The sequence below is a fragment of the Pipistrellus kuhlii genome, unplaced genomic scaffold, assembly GCF_014108245.1.
Source record: "Pipistrellus kuhlii isolate mPipKuh1 unplaced genomic scaffold, mPipKuh1.p scaffold_m20_p_15, whole genome shotgun sequence".
NCBI classification, from domain to species: Eukaryota; Metazoa; Chordata; class Mammalia; order Chiroptera; family Vespertilionidae; genus Pipistrellus; species Pipistrellus kuhlii.
Window position 1 is genome coordinate 12,268,347 of NW_023425460.1, and position 9,913 is coordinate 12,278,259.

The 9,913-nt window shown below is 36.6% G+C and overlaps 1 protein-coding gene across 3 annotated transcripts in view; it reads left to right on the top strand.

The window, feature by feature from the left end:
• RUFY2 (RUN and FYVE domain containing 2) overlaps positions 1–9,366 on the top strand; it is a 33,106-nt gene extending 23,740 nt beyond the window's left edge. For 2 of the 3 annotated variants that reach the window (XM_036438309.2, XM_036438307.1), the window contains 6 exons: positions 150–269; positions 2,094–2,223; positions 3,221–3,315; positions 7,810–7,858; positions 8,615–8,692; positions 8,782–9,366. In XM_036438309.2, the coding sequence (XP_036294202.1) occupies positions 150–269; positions 2,094–2,223; positions 3,221–3,315; positions 7,810–7,858; positions 8,615–8,692; positions 8,782–8,925 (616 nt within the window). In that variant the 3' untranslated portion in view covers positions 8,926–9,366. Of the gene's footprint in view, positions 1–106; positions 270–2,093; positions 2,224–3,220; positions 3,316–7,809; positions 7,859–8,614; positions 8,693–8,781 lie in introns of those variants that run through there. The other variant, XM_036438312.2, reaches the window with a different exon arrangement.
• Positions 9,367–9,913: the final 547 nt, after the last annotated feature.

Consider the following 9,913-nt stretch of genomic DNA (forward strand, 5'->3'; position numbering starts at 1 on the left):
TCACGTTTGAGTTTGTGAGTTTCCCCCCAAACTTTGTTTTCATTTAGAAATGTTTCTATTTCCCCATTTTTCTTTTATTTGTCTTCTTCACCCTTTTACACCCTAGTTCTAGCCTCAGTTTTACCCAAAGTTGATTTGAATTACACCAGATTGCAGCAAGCAGAGAAGGCGCAACTGGAAGCTGAAGAGGAAGATAAGAAATATCTACAAGAATGTCAGAGTAAATCCGACAGTCTGCAGAAACAAATCTCTCAAAAGGAGAAACAGCTGTGAGTATTTCGCTCTTGGAAAAAAATATTTGTATTAATTTAATTTCCATGCACCCCTTTCTTAATATATTTTTTTATTGATTTTACACAGAGAGGAAGAGAGAGGGATAGAGAGTTAAGAAACGTCAATGAGAGAGAAACATCGACCAGCTGCCTCTTGCCCACCCCCGACTGGGGATGTGCCCGCAACCAATGTCCATGCCCTTGACCAGAATCGGACCCAGGACCTTTCAGTCCGCAGACCAAGGCTCTATCCACTGAGCCAAACCGGTTTCGGCTACACACCCCTTTTTTTTTGCACCTGTGGTAAAATATATTTTCTTTTATTTAATGATGCCAGCTGGATTGTAGAGTTCCTAAAAATAAAAAAATTAGGTAACATACTTAAGATTAAAACTTGTTTTTTACTACCTTTATTGCTTATAAAGCGCTTTCAACTGTATTGCAGTCTTTTTGCTCAAGGAGAGTTTTATTTCTGTTTAATATTAATCTGATGACCATTGTGTTTCTAGATTCAAAGTATTATAGGCCTTTATAACTCCAAGGAACATCTGTTATCAAAGAACATGATGTTTTCTGAGAACATTTTTATGAGTACTTCATATGATAGTTCTGTATATAGCTAAGTAAGAAGGATGTCAGTATATGTCATTGAGTTGAAAAAAAAGTTTCAGACTGTATGCTAGGCTAAGTATGATCCTATTTCTTATAAAATTAAAACTGCATATGTGTATACTTACATATACATAGAAAAGAGTTTAATGACAGGGTTATTTTATTTTTTAAAATATATTTTATTGATTTTTGTACAGAGAGGAAGGGAAAGAGATAGAAACATCGATGAGAGAGAGTCATCGATCAGCTGCCTCTTGCACACCCCCTATTGGGGATATGCCCGCAACCAAGGTACATGCCCTCGACCGGAATCGAACCTGGGACCTTTCAGTCCCCAAGCTGATGCTCTATCCATTGAGCCAAACCAGTTTCGGCTGACAGGGTTATTTTAATTTTACTTTATAAACATTAATATTTCTTCACAGTAAATATATATTACTTTTGTTATTAAAAAACAACAACCCTAACCAGTTTGGCTCAGTGGACAGAGCATTGGTCTGCAGACTGAAGGGTCTTAGGTTCGATTCTGATCAAGGGCATGTACCTTAGTTGCGGGCACATCCCCAGTAGGGGGTGTGCAGGAGGCAGCTGATTGATGTTTCTCTCTCATCGATATTTCTAACTCTCTATCCCTCTTCCTCTCCCTTCCTCTCTGTTAAATATCAATAAAATATATTTAAAAAAAAAACAGTAGAAAGTAGAGTTATGTATTATGTGTAATAAATAGATCATTAAACAAGACCCCATATCACGTCTGATATATAACTTGCTAAGCTGCCTTAAGATCTGTTGGTTGAAATGTTAAGTTCTCTGTTATTACTGATTTTTTGTCTAGCAGATCAATTATTGAAAGAGGACTGGTTAAATTTTCTATAATTTCGAGTAACTTGGACTTAGATATTTCTATTTTCCGGTCTATCAGTTTTTGTTTGTTGTATTCCGAAGTTTTGTTATTTAGTGTCCACACATTTAGGATTGCTATGTCTTCTTAGTGAGATGTTGTAAACTTTTTTACATGGCACAGAAATGTAAATAAAACCCCATATTTCTCATACTACACTGTTACTGTAACTAGTTGTAATAGGATCTTGTGACCTTAAAATGAATTATAAAGGCAAAATAATCAACCAAAAAGATGCTCTTGTTAAAGAATACATACAACTGTCATGTGAGTAGCAGTACTGAGCTTCTGTTTGTTTGTCATTCAAGGGCCCAACTGGAAACTGATTTGAAGATTGAGAAGGAATGGAGGCAGACTTTGCAGGAAGATCTTCAAAAGGAAAAAGATTCCTTATCTCATCTTAGAAATGAGACCCAACAAATCATTAGTCTTAAAAAAGTAAATAGTGGTAAAATTTTAAAAATCATATTTTGATGAAAGTTATTTATAGAGAACCAAATCATAATTTACATTTATACTAAGGAAACATTATACTAGTTATCTTAAAAAATATCAGGAAGCCCTAGCTGGTTTGGCTCTGTGGATAGAGCATCCGTTATGGGCTCAATCCCCAGTAGGGGGTGTGTAGGAGGCAGCCAACTGATGAGTCTCTCTCATCATTGATATTTCTATTCCTTTTCCTTTCTCTCTGAAATCAATAGAATTATATTTAAATTTATATATATATATATATATATATATATATATATATATATAGAGAGAGAGAGAGAGAGAGAGAGAGAGAGAGAGAGATATTAAATGAATAGAAAATAGTTGGATTTGATAGAGCAATTATTAAAAAGCTTTGGACATATAATTTTTTTTTATTTTTAAATTTATTTTTATTGTTGACAGTATTACAGATGTCCCCTATTTCCCCCTTTTGCCTTCCTCCACCTTCTCCACCCCACACCTTCAATTGCACTATTGTCTGTACCCATGGCCTAGGCATATCCTATATAATAAACGTAATATGCAAATGACCAAATGGTGGAACAGCTGGTCGCTATGATGTGTACTGACCACCGGGGGGCAGATACTCGATGCAGGAGCTGCTCCCTGGTGGTCAGTGCACTGCCATAGAGGGAGTGTTGCTCAGCCAGAAGCCGGGCTCATGGCTGGCAAGCACAGTGGAGGTGGCCTCTCCTGCCTCCACTGTGGGCGGGAGGTAAGGAGCGAGGACTCCCCTGAGGAGTGCACCAGGCTTCTAGTATGCATATAAATTCTTTGGTTAATCTTTTCCTAAACCCCCCTCCCCTCTGAGATCTGTCAGTCAATACTGTTTTTTATAAAAAGCTAAAGGATTTGTGTTCCTAATTAATGGAATGTATATAATGTGGAGTTTTCTTGTTTCTTTTAAATTGCATTTTCTGTTTGTTTTTTTGCTGTTTTGAAGGAGTTCCTTAACCTCCAGGATGAAAATCAGCAGCTGAAAAAAATATATCATGAAAAGGAGCAAGCTCTTCAAGAACTTGGCAACAAACTTAGCGAGTAATTTTTTTTCCTTCAACTAAGTAGTCATTGATTTTTATTAATTGTGCCAAACAAAATAGGCAGAAAAGTTTAAAGATAAGAACTATAAAAAACAGCCCTAACAGGATTGGCTCAGTGGATAGAGCGTTAGCCTGTGGACTCAAGGGTCCCAAGTTCGATTCCAGTCAAGGGCATGTACCTTGGTGTGTGGGCACATACCCAGTGGGGAGTATTGAGTCTGTAAAAAATCAATAAAAAATATATATATATTTTTAAAAAGAACTATTAAAAACAAAACCAAACATAAACTTTGAAGATTAATAAATAAGACTATAGGGTAGAGATATTTTATTAAGTTTCCATATTAGATCTTGGCTCTGAACATTTTCTAGGAGATGGAAGCTAAGACTTAATTTCTTTAAATCGGAGTATTCAGGAGTTATATTTTTCTCAGAACAACAGAAGCCAGCTTTTAAAAAATCTGGAGACAGCTTTTGCAGAGTGTTTTGAGAAGGAGCCAACATTGTGGAAAGTGAAGGGTTTTATCTTGTCTGGAGTGAGGGCATGGCTTCATACGGTGTGGTTGGTTTGAAATGTTATTGGGTTCCCACAAAGACAAGAGAAATGGTTTCACATATTCCTCCGTGTTTCCTGAGGTCTGCATTTTTCTTAAGATGGGGTTCCAGTAAGAAGTTTTGAAACTTTCCAAGAGTAGGGGAAAGAGTAGCTCATTAAAACCACAAAAGGGAACATTAGCTTTCTAACAGTTTTTTTATTTCTTCAAATTCAAAGAAACAGCTGCATTGTGACTCTGGCATCCATTTACTTAGCACTTTGAGTCAGACCCAGTGCTAAGTGCTTATTACCTTTCTTCCATTCATTCATTTGATAAATACTTGTTGATCTTCTGCTATGTGTCAGGCACTATTCTAAATGCTAGGGACTCAACAATGAAGAAGCCCCACAACAAAAAATGTTTACATTTAGTAAGATCATAAAGGTTTAATATTACAACAGATTAGAATAGTTAAATAAGGAATGTGTCTTTTCACCCATCTCTTTCAACACAAGAAATTATTATTATTTTTTTTTTTTAAATATATTTTATTGATTTTGTACAGAGAGGAAGGGAGAGAGATAGAGAGTTAGAAACAACGATGAGAGAGAGTCATCGATCAGCTGCCTCTTGCACACCCCCTACTGGGGATATGCCCGCAACCAAGGTACATGCCCTTGACCGGAATCGAACCCGGGACCTTTCAGTCCCCAAGCCGACGCTCTATCCATTGAGCCAAACCGGTCCCGGCAAGAAATTATTAAAAGCATGATCTTTTGACTGTTCAGATAGCTGAATTCAGACTTGTTTTTTTCTTTAGTTCATTGTTTCTCAAATTTTAGTTTTCATGAAAATTATTATACTGCTCAAAGTCAGATACTTAGTCTATACAGAAATTGAATGACTGCCGACACCGGTGGTAGAGCATTGGTCTGCGGACTGAAAGGTCCCGGGTTCGATTCCGGTCAGGGGCGTGTACGTTGGTTGCGGGCACATCCCCAGTAGGGGGTGTGCAAGAGGCAGCTGGTCGATGTTTCTCTCTCATCGACGTTTCTAGCTCTCTGTCTCTCTCCCTTCCTCTCTGTAAAAATCAATAAAATATATTTAATAAAAAAAGAAAAGAAATTGACTAAGGAATTTTCAAGGATTATTTTGACCACTACATGTTTTCATTGTAAACTAAATTCTTAACCCCTGTGTAACTCAGCTGTATGCATGTTTTTCTGAAGTTTGTGCATTTTTTTACTTAAGAATATTTTCCATCTCAATACATATATTCCTTAGGATGAATGTGCTATCATTTTTATTTGTTTATATTTATTGATTTAGAGAGGAAAAGAGAAAAACATTGATTTAAAATATATATATATATATATATATATACACACACACTTTATTGATTTTAGAAGGTGAGAAGGCGAGGGAGAGAGGGAGAGATATCAATGATGAGAATCATTGATTGGCTCCTCAACCCAGGCATGAATCCTTGATTGATAGGAATCGAACCTGGGACCCTTCAGTTTCAGACTAATTCTCTATCCAGTGAGCCAACCCAGCTAGAGTGAGAAAAATACTGATTTGTTCCACTTATTTATGCATCTACCGATTGATTCTTGTTTGTGCCCTGACTCAGGATCCAACCCACAGTCTTGGTATATTGGGACAACACTCTGAGTGTCCTGGCCAGGGCCACGAGTGTGCTATCATTGAAACTGTGCCTGTTTTTAAAAAACTGTTTGATTTTTATTATTTTTAAAAATATATATTTTATTGATATTTTATAGAGAGGAAGAGAGAGGGATAGAGAGTTAGAAACATCGATGAGAGAGAAACATTGATTAGCTGCCTACTGCACTCCCCCCCAATGGGGATGTGCCCGCAACCAAGATAAATGCCCTTGACCGGAATCGAACCCAGGACCTTCCAGTCCACAGGCCGATGCACTATCCACTGAGCCAAACCAGTTTCAGCCTGATTCTAATTTTTAAATAATCCTGCCTGGCCAGCATGGCTCAGTGGTTGAGCATTAACCTATGAACTAGGTCACAATTCAATTCCTGGTCAGGGCATATGTCTGTGTTGTAGGCTTGATTCCCCCTATGGAAATCATGTAGGAAGCAGCTGATCAATGATTCTCTATCAACATTGATGTTTTTCTCTCTCTCTTCCTCTCTGAAATAAGTAAAATACTTATTTAGAAAAACACTATCACCCAAAGATGTTGTATGTATATGTTGATATATCATGATATACTTTATTAATGAGTATATCTAAAAAGTTTATAGAGATGAATCCTGGGCCAAAAAGAATGTGCTTTCAAATTTTTTGATGATGCCAAGTTACCCATCGCTTCCAGTGTTAAACCCTTCCCCAGAAAGAAGTAGGAGAGAATGTTTATTTTTTGCAGTTTGATAATTGAAAATACTATTTATACTTCTTTAACTATGAGCAAGGTTGAACTTCTGTTTGTGTTTCATTTGTATTGTAGTTTATCTTCTTTGCACATATTTTGGTTGGATTGCTTATCTTCTTCTTACGGGACCTTTGTAAATGAATTGTACACAGCATACATCTTCCCCCCCGCCACACACACACACTTTGTCATGTAGTTTTTTCCTTTCTAATGTTTGAATTTTTATCAGCAGCTTTATTAGTTTTCCTTTTATGCTTATGAGGCCAATAGTCCTTAGGGCCAATTGAGTCAAAACACATTCTACCTTTGTCAATGTTAGTCCTCTTCTGCAGTGACGAAAATTTAATCAGGACTCGTGGAAGGACCAATTGCCCTGTGTTTTCCCAGATTGTATCAGTTTATCTGCTGAAATACTCTTTCTTTTTCATCCTCTATTCCTATGATTACGTTATCAGGTTGAATTAAGTAAAAATAAATTTCTCCCCAATACAAAGGATGATGAATTTTGCTTTAAAAATTTGTTGATGATGAGGGCCCAAGGTTGGCTCAGTAATTTAAAACTTTTTTTTTTTTAATTGAGTTCAGAGAAGGGAGAGGGAGAGAGAGAAAAATTAATGATGAGAATCATTGATCAGATGTCTCCTGTGTGCCCCATACAGGGATTGAACTTGCAAACCGGGCATGTGCCCTTACTGGGAATTGAATCGTGACCTCCTGGTTCTTAGGTATATTCTCTACCATTGAGCCAAGCTGGGCCAATAGCCCTTTTCTTTAGGATATTTGGCAGTTTGTATTAGAGAGAGGCAAGGTTTTTAGAGTCCATGTTTGTGAATAAAGGTATTTTAACTAGCAATATAAAAAGTTAAAAAAAAATTTAAATGGTGATGGAAGATGATTTGACTTGGGGTGGTGGGCATACAATGCAGTATATAATCATGTGTCATAGAAATGTACACTTGAAACCTATATGATCTTATTAACCAGTGTCACCCAATACCTTCAATTAAAATATTACTATTATATCTTCCATAATTTCTCTTTTGCACCTGTTAGTCAAATAATGTGTATAATGGCAGCATGTGGACTTCGTGGTCACACAGACCAGGGTTTGACTCCTGGCTTCCCCAGTTACCACTTCTGTGACTTGTTATAAATGACTAACCCTCATCAGAACTCACCTTCTTCATCTTAAAAAAAATAAAATAAAAAATCAAATGAGATTATGAATGCAAGTTTATAGCATAGTGTCTGGCATTACCATAAGCCAAAAATGATTGCTAATTATTAATACTAATTTCATAATCACATGAAAATGTCAGTATTCTTTTAAAAAGCAATTTTTAAATTTAAAGAATACATTTTTGCTTTCAGATAGGAAATATAGGAAAATGTAAACTATAATCCCACTAGCCAAAGATTATTAGAATCATGTATGATACAATTTTAATATTATGTGTAAAAGCAGTACCTTTCTAGTGAATTGCTAAATGTCCTATATTTAAATATGTGTACTGAAATTTGGACTTATTTTTAATATTTTTAGATCAAAACTTAAAATAGAAGATATAAAAGAAGCCAACAAAGCATTGCAGGTAAGTAGAAAGTGTTATCCACATATAAATAATCTCCATCCATCCATCCCAGTCCCCTCAGCCCCCAGCTGCCCAAGGCTTGCACTGCTGGCAATGGCAGCAGCAGAGCTGTGATGGGGGTGTCACCTTCCCCTGAACTCTGGGTTGCCTCCCACCCCTACGGGCTCCCAGATTGTGGGCACATCCCCAGTAGTGGGTGTGCAGGAGGCAGCTGATCAATGATTCTCTCTCATTGATGTTTCTAACTCTCTATCACGCTCTCTTCCTCTCTGTAAAAAATCAAACTGTATTTTAAAAAAGAAAAAAGAAAAAGAAACAAACCATTATCCAGTTTCAGTATTTACCTACATGTGACCAATCTTTCTTATATATACACACACAACCCACATCCTGTCCCTTGTCTGGTCATTTTGAAACAAGGCCACACACTTAATTTACAACTATTTCAGTATATCTCAGAGAAAGGACTCATCTAAAAAAAATTTACTTTTGAGAGAGGGATAGAACCATCAATGAAAATCATTGATCAGCTGCCACCCTTAATGGGGATGGAGCCCACATCACAGGCCATTCCCTGATGAGAATGAAACCTGTGCCCTCCTAGTTATATGTCAATGCGAGCCACACAGGCCGGGCAAGACTAATTGTTGATTCTCCACCTGTATACATTCCTATAAAGTGTTCTTGGTTAAAAACGTTTCCACATGTAACTTAGTGTTGCCAATTTGAGTATTATGTTAATTTTCCTCCTACTAGGGACTGGTTTGGTTGAAAGACAAAGAAGCAACACATTGTAAGCTCTGTGAAAAGGAGTTCTCACTCTCTAAGAGAAAGGTAAGTGAAGTAGAAAGTAAGTCCAAAAGTTTCAGGGCAAATATGGCTGTTAATTTTATTCATTTTTTTCTCTTCATTTCCATTAACAGCACCACTGTAGAAATTGTGGGGAAATTTTCTGTAATGCTTGCTCTGACAACGAACTGCCTTTGCCTTCTTCACCAAAGCCAGTACGGGTTTGTGATTCCTGTCATGCGTTGCTGATTCAGAGATGCTCATCTAACTTGCCATAAGGTTCTAAAGCGAAATCATTGTATGGAAGTACTAATGATAAATGTTATATATGAACACGTGCACAACATACTCAGACAGCCCTTCTTAAGCAGCTTTCAGACAGTATTGGTACAGTTTTATTTTTCACATCTTCAATTATTGGGAATTAAAAAGTTGTATAATTTATTTACTTTGCATTTTTAAAAAAGAATTTCAACAGGGCATGCTTTAAAATAACCTAATTCCTAGTTCATGTAATAATCATGTAACTCTTAACATTGATAAGGCCAGATAGCATAGCTAACACAGTTGCCTTATTTTATAAAGGCCTTCTTAAAAATAGGGCTTCAGATTTTCTTCTCCAGATCGCCAAGTTGATATCTGATGGTGCCTATAATTTTTTTAATGCACTTTAAAAGCTTCATGGTTCTCAGAGAAAGATGGGAAATGTGTAGAATTTTTTTTTTTGTGTGTGTGTGTGTGTAGAATTTTTTGTTAACATTCCAATTCAACAGATTTTCAATTAGCTTCCTAAGGTGTCAACTATATTTATTTGGCCCTTTGCTCATGTTGCATTAGAAAAGGCCAGTATTTTATGCTATATGGTCTTGCTATCTTTCAGATACAGCGGGTTAAAGGTTTTGCCTCAACCTTTTCCTTATTTTGAAAGTAAATTTAAATCATTCTTTACCTTAAGTTGCTACTTGCAGATTTTTCCAGTAATTTTTTAAGCATTAATATTGCAGTGGTTTGCTACTGCATATATGATAAAAAACGTACCACATACTGAGCACCTCTAAACCAGGGTTGGTTAGCAGATGAAGATGTGGTCTCAGATCTGCCATGAAATACATACTTGAACCATTTCAAGCATGAGATTGAATAAACACTAATCTCATTGTATTGCTTATAGCATATACAAGAATTTGTAAAAAGCAAGCTACCCCTTGTATATAATCACTTGAATGGCATCACTACTAGGGACCCTAAGCCCCCCCACCCCCCCTT